General features: G+C 40.6%; 1 protein-coding gene across 7 annotated transcripts in view; it reads right to left on the bottom strand.

The window, feature by feature from the left end:
- Positions 1-15083, bottom strand: part of LOC308386270 (uncharacterized protein) — an 84468-nt gene that overhangs the window by 45960 nt on the left and 23425 nt on the right. For 6 of the 7 annotated variants that reach the window (XM_080865687.1, XM_080865689.1, XM_080865690.1 and 3 more), the window contains 20 exons: positions 13787-13897; positions 13582-13692; positions 11736-11846; positions 10943-11050; positions 10479-10589; positions 10292-10402; positions 9795-9905; positions 9176-9286; positions 8818-8928; positions 7055-7165; positions 6645-6755; positions 6310-6417; positions 5923-6030; positions 4936-5046; positions 4627-4737; positions 3650-3757; positions 3287-3397; positions 1783-1893; positions 992-1102; positions 778-885 (listed from right to left, as the gene is read on the bottom strand). In XM_080865687.1, coding sequence (XP_080721813.1) covers positions 778-885; positions 992-1102; positions 1783-1893; positions 3287-3397; positions 3650-3757; positions 4627-4737; positions 4936-5046; positions 5923-6030; positions 6310-6417; positions 6645-6755; positions 7055-7165; positions 8818-8928; positions 9176-9286; positions 9795-9905; positions 10292-10402; positions 10479-10589; positions 10943-11050; positions 11736-11846; positions 13582-13692; positions 13787-13897 — 2205 coding nt within the window. The remainder of the gene's footprint in view (positions 1-777; positions 886-991; positions 1103-1782; positions 1894-3286; positions 3398-3649; positions 3758-4626; positions 4738-4935; positions 5047-5922; positions 6031-6309; positions 6418-6644; positions 6756-7054; positions 7166-8817; positions 8929-9175; positions 9287-9794; positions 9906-10291; positions 10403-10478; positions 10590-10942; positions 11051-11735; positions 11847-13581; positions 13693-13786; positions 13898-15083) is intronic. The other variant, XM_080865688.1, reaches the window with a different exon arrangement.

The raw sequence follows: 15083 nt of genomic DNA, 5'->3' as shown, positions 1-15083 counted from the left end.
TGAGCAGCGTTATCAGCTCTGCAGGCGACTGGGAGGTGACGTAGCAACTACTGTGACATCACCAGCTGCATCCAATAGGATGAACTGTTTGACCTTGTGTAGCTAAGACATGACATGAATGTGGGAAAACGGAAAGAGGTGATTGAATTCTGTTGGACTTCATTTACTGTTTTCTAGTTTACTTCTACTGGATGCTGATGATCGTTATTACCTGATAAATACAAAAGTTTAATGGGTTTAAACTGAGACTTATGGCTGAGCTGTCCAACACGCTGCAGGCCTGCCTCAGCTCGGACTCTGATTGCACACATACTATACTAGTCTTTGATATGTTTTTCGTACATGCTTAAAAAACTTTTTTTGCCCTATTTTCAATCCGTTGTGCCATAAATTTCTACAATGACTTAATAAATACAGCCATTAGAAAAAGATCTGCTGTTGGTATTTCCTTTTTTAGTCTGATTGTAACCATCTGTGTCTCACTTGTCTCATTTTTTAACTTCCCTGATTACTCTTTGTGTATAAATAGTCCTGTCTTCTCTTCGGTCTTTGTCTCTTTGTACTCCTGCAGTTTGATGGCTTGAGCCCAAATAAAGATTTAGTTCAACTCGTCAGCTTTGGTCTCCTGCTTTTAGACTTCAGTCAGTCTCAGCAAGGTGTGCAAATCTCATCCTTATCTCACCCTGATATTTCAGACATTCAAGAGGATTCACTCCAAGGAGAAAAATCTTTAAAGTCATGATGAGTGCTGCAGGTCAGTAAGCTCGGAGCTCCCACCTCGCTGTGCGTCTCAGCCATCTCTTTAACAAACTGAGTCTCCAGAGTTTCGGGCAGCAGTGAGTACAAAGTGTTGGGCAGATCCTCTTTGTCCTGTTTGTACTTTGCCTTCAAAGAGGAATAAACACAAATCAATGAACAGAAATAAGAGAACATTGAAATGCACAGGAGAATGGAAGATATCAGTGTGTGATGAGAGAGAACAGAGCCGCACCACGCTCTGGATCTCCGACATCTGTTTGGCAAACTGCATCTCTGGTGTTTCAGGCATGAGGTGGAAGAGTGAGGAGGACATTTCCTTCTTACAGCCCTCCTTGTATTTCACCTGCACCACAAACCAAACAAACACATCTCTGTTAATGTGCAATAAAACACTTTGCTTTCTCGAGGCTCAGCGTTGCCCCCATCCTCAATTTCATAACTCCACTTTAAGTTCAGACATTTCTGTCTTCACTTATTTTCAGCACAGCGAAAGTTTTCTTAACTTCGAGCAGTGATTAGAAGAAGTCTAGCTGAGTCAGCCTGACTAATGTCATATTTTTGGAAAACCTTCCTCCTCCTCAGATAATAGAAGCTGCAGCAGAAACACTTTGTGACAGCTCGACAGGCACAGCATGAACTCGTGCACAGGAGGAAACCTTAAAGGTCACCAGGAACAACTGGACGTGCACTTCTATTCAGTCACATCATCAACAAGCACTGCAGGAAAATATGGACTGTATCATCTTAACGTTCACTTAGACTTTGAACTCATCTGTTATCCAGTGAGAAAGATTTCATGTTAAGTAAAATATCATTGAAATAGTTTCCCAAACTTTTTGTGCTTTTGCAGCAGCTTCAAACACCACAGTGTTTGATTCAGAGGAACTTCAGAATGAGTGTTCACACAGATCAGATTGAAGAAAAGGCCGATTGGGAAAGTTTCAGACTCGGACTTGAAAAGTTTCCTGCTGAATAAAAGCCTCTGTGTTGAGGCACAGCAGTGGCTGGATGAGTGTTTGTCACCTGACTCTGCAGCTCCGTCACGTCTTTGGCCAGCTCAGTCTGCAGGGTTTGAGGAAGGCTGGAGAACAAAGTGGACGACAGCTCCTTCTGCCCGTCCTCTTTGTACTTCACCTGCAGGGTCAACAGAACTGTTTTTATGTTCTTTTATTTTCTTTTTACTTTTATTGAAAACGTAAACTGAGTAGTGAAAAGGCATTCAGGGTTTGAGTCAGGAGAGTTGTTAGACACACAGAAGAGAGCATGTTTATGAGGAGAAAGGACTGGATCTGGCAGCAGGAGAGCACCGAGCTGCCACCATTCACATCCAGAGATGAATGATGTGGTTTGCATTAAACTATTAAAGTATTTCTTTACACTGAATAACTGTGGCCTGACTGTTTTGTTCTAGTTTTAGCTGAAAAATTGTTTCAAAATGAAAGCGATGCCAAAGTTGGAGACTTCACTGCACCATCTGCCAGCTTTGCCTCTCTTTCCATGAGGTTTGACAACTCATGGAAGGAGAGGGAGACTAAAACTGGTGACCTTTAACTCCTGAAACCTCCCATATTTAAAATCCCACTAAGCTAACAGATCCAAACACTGACTGCGTAGCAGGGTATAATGGTAATGATAGCAGGAGGCGATGGATGTGACAGTTTAGAAAATAAAGTTCACAATGCAGCACACAGCGAGACAATGACAGTTTGTATGCAGATACGAGTAAATTACACAAAGATTTTTTTTGTATTTAAAAGAACAACTTGCCAGTAACTAGTCTGCACGGAAAGAAGACGTGTGGCAGCTCAAAACCACTTAGAAACCAAATAAACTGTCAGTCAAATGTTTGGTACTTCAAAAAATGAAAGACGTTTGATTTCTTAATTGCATTCAATAATTCTCACTTTGTAAGACACGTTCTGAGTGAACTTTTATTGTACATGGACACAACTACCACAAGCATAACATATAAGACACAGATGTCCCTCATTCTTCTGTCCCTTTTCTCTTTTTTATTATTTTTTAAAGCTATTTTAAGGGTTTAAAATTGCAAAGAGTCTTGTAGGATTATAAACCTGTTTTGTGGATTTCTCAAAGTTGATTGGTTAGATTAGTGGGATATAAAATGGACAAGGAGAGCAAAAGGTCCAGAGTTTGAGTCACCGTGGGTCACATTTTGCTTGTTTTACACATTTCATTGAAGAAAGAGCAGAAGGATTCCCAGCTGCTATTCTGCAAATGGTCTCCAACATCAGCACAGCTTTCATTTTTGAACTATTTTCAGCCATCACTATGTTGATATAAATTCAAAATGTTTACAGTTTAAGCCTTTTTATGCAAATACATGTGAAAACATGAACACCAGGCTTTTATGATACAACAGTTAACTTAAAGTGTGTTGATTAAAAACTTGACGGTCCTCCGTTAGGCTTGGCAAGCCGCTGGACTTTAATAAACTGAAGGAATCTCTGGTGTGTCTTACCTCCTGACAATATGTTTCTTATCTCATAAAAACAGCAAACAGTACCTGGCTCTGTATCTGTGAGGCCTGCTTGGCGTGTTGAGTTTGCAGAGTTTCAGGCATCACAGAGTACAAACTGCTGCCGGTCTCCTGCCTCCCTGACTTCTTATACTTTGTCTGAAGATCACATAAAGAATAAGATCAGTTTCTTTACTGCTTTATTGGTTTGAGCTGTCAAACATCTAAATCTGCAGCATAAACGTTCACATTCTCAGTCCCAACGTTACTAAATTAGCTTCATCATGTTTGTCCAAATTAATTTAGGTTTTCACTGAAGAGCAGCTTTATGTAACACTTACAGCTTCTTTCTATCTTTCATCAACACATTTAAGTGTTTTTGATCATCCTCTCAAGTTTCCTTCATCTCACCTCGCTCTGCAGCTCAGACACCGTTTTAGCAAACTTTGTCTCAGCGGTTTCAGGCAGCTGAGAGTAGAAACTCTGAGACATGCTCTTCATCCCCTCCTTGTACTTTTTCTACAATCAAAACAGAAAACAGGATCTGTAACATGGGATTAAGAAAAATTGCTTTAGAAATGTATCTAAAGAAATTATTAGAAGACACATCAACTTCTGACCAATCAGAGCCTTCTTTCAGACTTCATTGCCATTTTATTCAAAATAATTTGCTTAACACTGTCAGTATTTAACTGTGCTGCTTCCGTTCTGTCCTCCTGATTACACCCTGAGGACTTGGCTGTAAAGTACGATGAGTGAAACAGCACCCCTCTAAATGCCACACAGTGAGTCCAATACTCCCACAGGTCTGCAGTGGGCCGAGTTGGCTTTCCTTGATTAAAAGAAATAAAGTAAGGTTGAAGTCATACCAGTACCACACTGGGATTAGTCAGAGTTATGCTGGGGAAGCCAATCATCACTCCACTCAAATCACAGTGTGAACGTCACTGAATAACTGTTAGTCATTTCATCCTGCAAAGCTACCAACTGAAGTGTGGATGGGGGAGTTTATTGTTTATTAAATAGTTAACTAAACTAACTAATGACTTATTTTACCTGAGCTCATCACATCAGCAGTGCTAAGCTGGATTTGTCTGCATATGTCTTCACTTAAGTAATAGTTTCATCATGATCACACACAGCGGGGACAGCAGTCACAGGGTTTGTACCTCATGTTTAATACATGCAGGTTATTGATACTTCATGACATGATGTCTGATCATGTTTTGAATTAATGCTTCTTTCAGTCGTTATTAGAGTACTATTGTGGTTAGTTAACAAGAGATGCACCAGACCTGCATGTGTAAGGCATAATTTTATGTATTATGACAGCTTTAAGAATTGAATCTGCAGGTTGGTCTAAAGCAGCCGTGTCTCTCTGCACCTACTTGGCTTTGCAGGTCGGTGACCTCTCGGGCAAACTGGGTCTCCAGAGTATCAGGGAGCAGGTGGTAAACTGGACATGACAAGTACTTCTTCACAGCGTCTTTATATGAGACCTACATGACACAGAGACAAAATATAGACATTCACAAATAAACTTTCGTGATTTTTTTGTGTACCATTTTTAAAGTAAGCTTTACCACCACATGCTTCTTCTCAGTTTGCTAGTTTGGATCTAGCTTCACGGTTGAAAGTTCATGTTAACAAAAGTTTTTAGACTTTTGTTAACAGTTTTTAGTCATATTCCTGCATACCTGACTCTGTAGCTGGGAAGCCTCTTTAGCGTGCTGTGTCTCCAGAGTTTCAGGTAGTCGGTGGTACAGAGATGTCGATGTGTCCTTCTTACTGGCCTTTTTGTATTTTGCCTGAAAGACACAATTTGCACTGGAGATTTAAGTGCAGTTAGCACTAAAAAAATCAGTCATGTGCAGTTAACTCTACACCGAGGTTCCTACCTACCACAGAAACATAAAGACTATGAAAATGTATACAAATTATGTTTTTCTCTTCCACTTTCTTGAAGGTAGTGTTAGCCTAAATTAGAGGGCAACTGGCTGATATGGGGAGAATTCATGTGGGCGTTTGAACCTAAAAAATCTTGTGACAGTTGGGGGCTTATCCGGGATATGTTTGTAGAATTAGTTGCGTCACTGTTAATAACCAACCTGGTTTGTTAACCTGGTTTGTTAAGCAAATAATAAATAGAGCTAAATATCTATATTTATTATTTGCTTAGCATTTGCTTAAAGCTACAAATATGGCTTTTATTTGGATACAGGCTGAGATGGTTGCCAGTTTTAGACTGATTATAATAAATTCCTGTAAATTACACTGACTATTTTAATTCTCCAGATGACGGTCATAAATACCTCCTCAGTGCCTTAATGAAATACATACAATTCTGGTTCCTTCCTATATTATTATCTATAAATGTAAGAAATGCTGAAATAGGTCCCTAACATTTTGAATTGTAGTATATAAAACCAGACACTCGTGGTCTGACGTGCATTTACCTTAAAGTTGATCTATGGCTTATTTGGCCTATTTTATAGGAGCCAGACGTCATGAGAGCTCATGCATCTTGACTGAACTCAGTATTTAATTCAGCTAGAAATTGCAAATATAAAAGAAATTGTAAATATCACCACAATCTTACATTTAATCATATTTGCATAAAATCAGCATCATCTCTGGGTTATTCTATGAGACCTGACTGCAGTTTGAATATTCAGAGCACTCACCTCGCTCTGCATCTCCGTCAGCTCTTTAGCATGCTGGGTGTCGAGGGTGTCGGGGAGCAGAGAGTACAAGTTGAAACTCATCTCTTTCATATCTTCTTTGTACTTGACCTTGTAATGAAGCAAAGCAGAGCCAGCAGGATGAGAACAAAGAGTTCTTCATTCACACAGATATTTTTTATTATTACAGCAGGATCACATCATACAGACTTCTTGTCTATACAGGTCACGTTTTATTTGAAAGCTTACTGAACTGATCACATAATAAATCTGGAGACTGAATTCTCTGTTGAAGGGGAGACAAACGGACTCGCATACCAGAGCTGATCGAGGTACTTTGTTCATTGATGATGAAAAACATTTCTACCTAAGAGCAGGTAGAAATCGTACCTCACTCAGCATCTCTGTCTGCTGACGAACAAACTGTGTGTCGTTGGTTTCTGGCATCAGGTGGTAAAGGCTGGGCCCATCTTTCTTTAAAGGCTGCTTGTACTTCAGCTAGAACAGATGTAGAAGAACATTATTTACGATGTCTTTAATCGCTTTAATAAGAACATCCATATCCTTTTCTGCACAGGAATCCAGTTACTACTTAATAGTAAAAGTCCTCAAAGTTTGCACCATGTGGGAAAAGCAATTCCTCTGTTTATATATACTGGTTTGGACCCTATGACTAAATGTATTGATACCTCTGAGACATTTGGCTGATGAGTGAATTGAGGTACCTGACTCTGCAGCTCAGAAGCCTCTTTAGCGTGCTGCGTCTCCAGAGTCTCAGGTAGAGTTGAATAGAGGGCGCTTGACACGCCCTTCTTTCCTGCTTCTTTGTACTTCATCTTAACAAAAAAGAAGAATGAATAAACAAAATATAGGGCAGATTTCTCCAAATAGACATATCTCAATTTCCAAAAAAGCTCCGTCTCCATCTCTGTCCTGTGCAACTACATTTATTTTGTCATTTTAACCACTGAACCAAATGTGAATCAAATAAAAGAGTGAGTGAAACATAGAGTTTTGTTCCATCTGCATAGATGTAATACGTTATTATCTTGTAAACCACACATTTAAACATTTGGACATAATTTGCAAGGACCCCTGGGAAGATAATGCAGATAACGTTTGTAGAGACATTTACCTCGCTCTGCAGCCCAGAAACTGTTTTTGCAAACTGAGTCTCAATGGTTTCTGGGAGCTGTGAGTAAAAACTTTGAGAGAGGTTTCTCTTCATAGCCTCCTTGTACTTGTTCTGGAAAAGATGGACAAGTAATGTAAAATATCCTGAAGGGTTTTAAAAGGACTGAATGCTGCACAACCAGCCTTGAGCTATGTTGGAGAAATATTCCGCTTCCAGGTCATAGTCATGTAAACACTACTGTGATATTCTGTCATAAATCTAAGACATGTAGAATATTCTGACACTGATAAAGTTTTGTGAGCACGTATGCAGCACATTTAGAATATGTGTTTTACATGGATTTGCAACACATACGTGAAAATCCACATACTGTATACAGCCTACAGCTGCTCACAAACCAACCAGTCTGTTGTTTGCAAGAAAAGGTATTAAAAACACGTCCCACAGTCCTTTGACACCCACATATACGGTCAAGATTTTTCAGAAGGTGGTTGAAGGAATAATAAACAGGCTGTTTTTGCACAGTCGAACAAGTCTGCCAACAGTAAAAAGCAGAGAAAATGGCCCCAACACCAACACTTTTTCACATTTAAATGCGATCATGTACATGTTAGAGGATCGTTAATGGTGAAAAACTCAGTTTTATTAGCTGTGTAACTAACTTAGTGGAAATATTGACTTTTTTGAAACTGTAATAAGTGAGAGGCAAAAATGTCACTTTTATCTGAATCCTTAAAAACAAATGTTTCCCATCTTCCATTGCTTACAGATCAGATATTGTTATTAACTCCTCTCCAGTACGTGCTGCGAACAGCCTGCGATGCTTTGATCCTGTTTCTGATGCTAATCTGCCCTCTGATGAGCGTCTAAGGTAGAAGCATCAGAGAGCGGTGAATAATCTGGGTAGTGATTATTTATAACTAATCAAAGGGCATTCTTACTGCAGCTCTCTCTGCATTTCCCTATTTTTGCTCTCAGTTCTCAGTTGAAGCACAGCCTGGATCCCTCCTGCATGTCGAAGCGCTGCTGTTTATTCGATCTCTCTCCAAAATGTCAGGCAAACAAATGACGAGACAGCATATTTGACCTAATCTCACACAAGACTTTAAGATCGGGACGTTGTTTCGGACGATGACTTTCATGTAATGATAACCTGGAAACCAGCGAACGGGCTAACCATGACGTTTAAATCTGCGCATCAAGTATATTAAAACCAGGTAACTATAGCAACAGTACTGATGTGTCACGTTTCCATCCATTATCCAAACCCATCATTGATTTTTTAGTAAAAAGTGCATTTTCAAGTGTGGAGAAATCAACATCTTGTGCTCTACAGTGAGTATTTGTGGCATGTTGGACTGAGTCACACTAAACGTTTGACATGTAACAGGAAACACGTCAGCCTGTGCAGCAGCACGCGTCACTCTCATGTTTTTAAAAGCGTTTGGTGGGGAAGCACAAAGAACATCTTCTACTCTAATTTAGTTTGTTCTCTTATTTTCAGGAAAACAGAGAAATCCTTTTTATACAAACTAACTGAGCAGTTTTGAAGTCTCACAGCTTCTTTTTAGCCAAAATGTGCAGCCGAACTCTGTTGTCGTCAGCTCTGGGCAGTAAAATGTTTGCTCTATTGCTGCAACACAAACGTTTTTATCTTGTTTCCTGTTTTGATGACTTTCCGTCATATTTCTCTTCTGAAGTGGTTTTAGATTCTGCTCTGGTCATCAACAGGTGACTGTGGGATACTTTGATGGTTTATTTACCTCGCTCAGCACGTCGCTCATCTCTCTGGCAAAGCTGGTTTCTGAAGTGTCGGGTAGAGTGGCGTACAGCGAGCTGGACATCTCCTTCTTCCCGCTCTCTTTGTATTTTACCTGTGGAGCCAAAAATGTTTATCATGCTACATACTTTTACTCTCTGACAGTTTAGCTTGAATTGCCGTGTGCTGGTCGCACTTCTTTGTACTTCTTTGTTTCTGTCACGCTCATTCCTTCCTGCCAACTGTTCTCTTCCCTGTCTTCATGTTTGCTCATTGTCACATATGAATCTTTTATTTGCTCCTAATCATCCCTCTGTGGATGACTAGTCGTCAGGTAATACTACAAGAAAACAACACATTACCTCACTCAGCAGCTCTGCAGCTTCTTTCGCGTGCTGCGTGTCCATGGTGTGAGGCAGGAGGGAGTACAGGCAGGCGTTCGCCTCCTTTTTACCAGCCTCCTTGTACTTGGTCTGCAATTTCAAATGAACCGTTAGCATCAGTGGTGGCTTGTGCATCACTCTCTGCAGCCTGTAGTTACTGCTTTACCCCACATGGAGCTAATCTTTGCCATGCATATGCTACGCTGCTGCCCGGACAGGTTGAGTAGTTATCTTGGTGCACGTCACACACAAAGCACAACAGTTGAACATGGAAACAACAGAATTAGTTTTAATGCTGCCTGCTGTTTACCGGTGTTTTAAGACATTTGCACATTAGGAGTAGATTCTGAACAGATTGTTATTTATGGATTTTGTTGGGTTTCCCCAAAGTTTGATTCTGTTCATCTGGACGTTTTCAGTGGGAGAAACGTTTCACTCATCTAAGTGACTTCTTCTGTCTCAGCTGACTGCAGGTTGCAAAAGAGTCAACACTGGCCTGAGGGAGGGGGGTTTAAAGCTACACTGAATAATAAAATAACAACTTATTCTTGATAACAAGCAGGCACAAATTTCAAGCCTTTCCTGTTTGAGTGCCGACCTCACTCTGCAGCTCAGACAGCTGTTTGGCCAGCTGTGTCTCTGTGGTCTCTGGGAGCCGATGGTACAAACTGCTCTGAATCTTCTGCTTCAGACCTTCTTTATATTTCACCTGCAGGAGATGAAGAAGAAACACATGTTTTCATTTTTTGTCCAGATTTCAATGGATTAGATTTTTTTGTATTATTTAACAAACTGAGGCCAGACGTCTGTTTCGTGGTTTACTCCACACTTCAACTCACTGGACTTCAGATCACACAAAGATCTGCAGTCTTCTATGTTCAAACATTCATTTCCCTCATTTTTTTATTTGGTGTGAAACACTTTGTAATATTTATCCTGATAAATAAAATCGCACCTTTACTTTCTTATTCCTACTTTTCTCTTTCTCATAAATTATTATGTGTACTCTTTTTTTAATTCGGAGTACTGCATACACAGGTTGTTTATCTTGACTGACGATGGAAAGAAAAAGCCATTAAAATGGGATTAAAGTACCTCACTCTGCAGGTTCGACACCTCTTTGGCGTGCTGTGTGTCGATGGTCTCGGGCAGCAGAGAGTACAGGTTGATGTTCATCTCCTTCTTACCGTCTTCTTTATATTTCACCTAGAAAAAACATTTGATTTAATCGGCAGCTTCTGCCCTTTAAAGTAATTCTTGGTTTTTTTTCTCTTCTATTTACCTCACTGAGCAGCTCGGAGACTTCTTTAGCGTGAGCCGTCTCTAACGTCTCTGGCAGGAGGTGGAAGAGGCTGCAGGAAAGAGTTTTCTTCTGGTCGGCCTTGTAGTTCAGCTGAGCACAAACAGGATCACATGCAGAGTATCAAACTGTCAGTGATGGTGAGCAAACTTCTAACATTGAACATTGTTCCTCAGGGTTCCACATCTGTCTGCCCAATGATGTGAACTATTCAAACCAGCTAACTGAACTCCTGCAACCTTTAGGATCCAACAAACACAAAATTGAACGACTATTTTATTCATTTTTATTTCATTTGAACTCATAACTGTATTTGAATTAATCAGCTGTTTTATGTATTGTGTACGCCTGCTCTGCCTCAGTGCTATTTACAGTAAATCCAAATATCTGTATGTACTGATAGATGTGTATGTTTAGTCTACAATCACAGCAGTGAAGGGTTTTACCTCGCTCCGCACTTCAGAGGCTTCTTTGGCGTGCAGCGTCTCCAGAGTCTGCGGCAGGGTGGAGTACAGAGAGCTCGACACGTCTTTCTTCCCCTTTTTGTACTTCATCTGAAAATAATTTGACGAAATTACACTTTTGATTTTCTAACAGTTCAAGGAACAGACTTTGACAGTAATTCATTAAACACGACCTCAGTGGCCTTTCAGTTTGCATCTTCTATAGTTAAACTGACTTTTTGAATCTCTGTGATCTGCATCAGTGGGTTAAGTTCAGTTTAATGTTAAATTCACAAAAATATTAAAATTTCAACATCCACAATATCAAATAAACACTCTGTATATTTCCTATAGTGGTTTCTAGGCTCATGCTGTTTAAAGTCACTTCTAATGCAACAGTTCTTCCTGCTGTTGTTTCACATTAAAAGACTTCAAATGGAAAAATATAAGATGGCTTTTATTTTGAAAGATTCATGAGGTGGACAGACAAAAATAATATTGATATTGAGAGTTGAACTTTTCTTTACTGTGTTGTCTGTTAGTGTGATTAACACAGACTGATGAGGAATTACTATAAACACAAACATTGTTTTCTCTTCTTCTGTGTTTGTGACGCTGCTTTGGGAGGAAGAATAATTGTATTTTTAACTGTGACAAAACTGAAATGTTAAAAATGTTCATTTTGCTGCTTTAGAATCTGTCGTAAATGTTTCATTTCTGCTACTTCAAGAGGAAGAAGTTGTTTTCTGCCGTGAATCAGCTGAAAACATTTCCCATAAAGACACCCGTTCCTCACCTCGCTCTGCAGCGCAGCAACATTTTTGGCAAACTGCATCTCGGCGGTCTCTGGTAGCTGACTGTAGGCACTCTTAGACAGGCTCTTCATCCCGCTCTCTTTGTATTTAATCTGTTAAAAGACAGCACATCAAAAACAGGAAGAGTTACTTCCTTCTATTCAGTGATGAACTCTTCAGATCTATTAGATATAAAGGACTCGAGCATCTGTAAGGCATACGGATTAGCCACACTTCTCTCTGTATTTATTTCTCTTTGTTGTCGTTTGCTTTTTCATCACTTGTGTTAAATAAACGCATATTTGTGCTTTCACAGATCAATAGTGACAGCGAGCCGAGCCTCGGCAGTGCAGACTGTATCTGTAATGCTAATTAAATGCAGCAGTGCAGATAAACCAACTAACGATGAGCTGACACGAGTTTCTGTGCAGGAACTGGAGACCTGATGCTGCTCCTGTTTCAGCCTCTTTACATGCCGTCCTGTTTATTTTACGATTCACTGACTGCTGCTGAGATAAGTCTTTGATAAACCTTTGACCTGTGCCCGCCGTAACGTGATCAGCTACGTCGGCCCCTGTGCTTTGATCAGAGCTGATGTTACTGTGAGTATGCCTTTTTAGATGCTTCTTTAACTTTTCCTGCATTAAATCCTATAAGTCAGTTTTTCTCAGTCGTTTTTCAACCTGATGGTTTTTATAAGATTTGCTTTAATTTCCTGCCCAGTCAGGCTCATTGTCATTAATTACAGATGATAATAGCTGTGATTACTGAAGTTAAAAACACACCATGTTTGATTAAAAACCAATTAAACTTCTAGTCTGAGCCCCTGATTTGGTAAAAACACGAGTTTTAGCTTCTTAATTATTACTCAGACTTTATTTCCTTCAGTTTTATTTCTGTGAAATCTCGTTGTGTTCTTCACTTTTGCTCTCATTGTCGGGTGTTTTCTGCAGGAACCTCTGGCGAGCTTCCTGTGACGTCTTCATTTTCTGTGTTTCTAAACGATCGGCTTTCCTCTCTCTGCTGTTTTCTCAGCAGCCTCAGCTGCAGAGTTTTCCCTCCATCACTCTCACTCTAGTGCATAGAGTGATGGGCGTCTACACTAAATGCTTTAAAGGTGTGGCCTTATTATTTAAATTATGCTGACATGTGCACTTTTATAAATAAATCTGTATTGAACTGCAATTAACTGAATGCTTCATATTTCTATGATTCACAGTTCAAAATAATACTTTTTTCTCTGATACTGGGCTTTTTGTGGGAGGCCCTCCGGAGCAAACCTCCCTCTGATTGGCTGCCCTTTGTAAACAGAGGGTTTGCACAGCAGGTGGGTGGGGCTTCTGTGCTCACAGCTGACGACACATGGGCCAAAAGATTAAAAAAAGAAAAAAACAGCCTGAAACTGGGTGTTTAGAGCTTTCTGAACGTTGACCTTTGACACACTGACCTCTCTCACCTAACTTGAACCTGTGAGCAGGCTAAGCATGAACATCCACCACTGTGCATGTGACAGAAATTCACATGAAAGCATGAAAAGTCCACGTGAACAAATCAAGCAGTTTCTGAGATTCTGCAGACAAACTGTTTGTTTTGCCACAGAGCAGAGATGTGCAGACAGCCTCCATTTGTCCGTGTGGCACATTCACACTGAGGTTTTTATTCAGAGAGAAGAACTGTCACATCACTGTTTTTGTTTTTAGGTTATTTTTCAGTGTGATGAGACTCAGGTTCATAATCAGAGTTTGTTAAAAAAGAAAAGAAGAAGAAGAAAAGCTCAACCTCCCAAAAACGACATGCTTTATCATAACTGATGGGAGACTGGAGCAGAGGTCATGACATCACATTTACCTCGCTCAGCATGTCGCTCATCTCTCTGGCGAAGCTGGTTTCTGAAGTGGCGGGCAGAGTGGAGTACAGCGAGCTGGACATCTCCTTCTTCCCACCCTCCTTATATTTAATCTGGTTAAATCCACAACAGGAAACACGAATAATCTTCACTCGTTGGATCTATTTTCTCATGTCAGAGCAACACAAACTGAAAGGCTGCTCTCACCTCACTGAGCAGCTCTGCGGCCTCTTTAGCGTGTTGTGTCTCCAGAGTTTCAGGCAGCAGAGAATACAGGCATTCGCTCGCCTTCTTCCTTCCATCTTCTTTATATTTCACCTGCAGACGTCAACAAAAACGAACAAATATCACTTCTCAGTAAACGACGGCCATCACTGTGACACTCCTCAGGATCGATGCGAATCAATCAAAGTGTCTCTGTGAAAAAGGCGACGGAGAAGAAAAAGTGGGATCAAATTAGATGTAGCTTTTTTTAATGAAACGAGAATGAGACAGTCACATAGTCACATAACCAAACCCATATGCATCATATTATTAGACAATGCCTTTCTTCTTCGCACCTCCGACAGCACTGATGGATAACTGCAGCTGATCCCGTCAGCACCGTGCGTCCTGCCGTACCACAAAACTTGCGGGAAAAGCTCCAAAGATATAAACGAGTCCACGGCGCTGGCCTCGCCTCTGGTGCCTCTGCTGGATGCATCAGAAAGCACGGGACCCAAAGGATCCAGTGCCAGTGTCCTGTGCCAGACACCACACGACACCCCAGAGATCCCGTCATCACGCTCCGGTGGGTCAGAGCTGCTTGAGCAGCACTAAACACAGAAAGCAATAACTGTCTGGTCCAGATGTCCCGTATTTACAGTCTCCTTTGGGCTTTGACCAACACATTTGATCCAGCATCTGCCTCACACGTGGCCCACAAAGTCCAGCCAAGTCGGAGACTTTGAGCCGACACGTCACTCAGACTAAACCCAGACGTGTCCTCAGTCTGGGACAGGAGCTGTTAGTGAGAGTCCTCTGAATGACTTCAACAAACAAGAGATGACATGAACTATGACTTGAATCATCAGGCCGTCAGTGATCATGTTAATAGAAACTACAGTTCGCACTCTGCTGTTGGAGCGCAAGCTTCAAACGATTGAGGAGTGAAGCAGCTCACTCTCACAATGCAGCGGTATATTTAGCACAAGCCTCTTCATTTTTTAATGAAAATTCGACTTCACGCTGCTGCGCGGCTGATGCTCACTCGCTGTTACTGCGACATCTAAAAAACGAGTGGAAAACAGATTCTTTTCAGCTCTAATTCACATTTTTACACAGCAGTATCACGTCTAAGTTGCTTTTCCATTTTTCAGCTTTGATTCTCTGTCACTGAGTAAATATTGATTTAACTGAGAAATGAGATTTGAAATGATTTATTCAGTCTGTCAGGGATGTGAAAAGGTTTTTTCCTGCCACAGTTCAAGGAAAGACCCAAAGACTGAGAGCACAAGATGAAAGG

This window comes from Rhamphochromis sp. 'chilingali', assembly GCF_963969265.1.
Source record: "Rhamphochromis sp. 'chilingali' genome assembly, chromosome: 18".
NCBI lineage: Eukaryota > Metazoa > Chordata > Actinopteri > Cichliformes > Cichlidae > Rhamphochromis > Rhamphochromis sp. 'chilingali'.
This window is presented reverse-complemented; position numbering and strand designations above follow the sequence as displayed.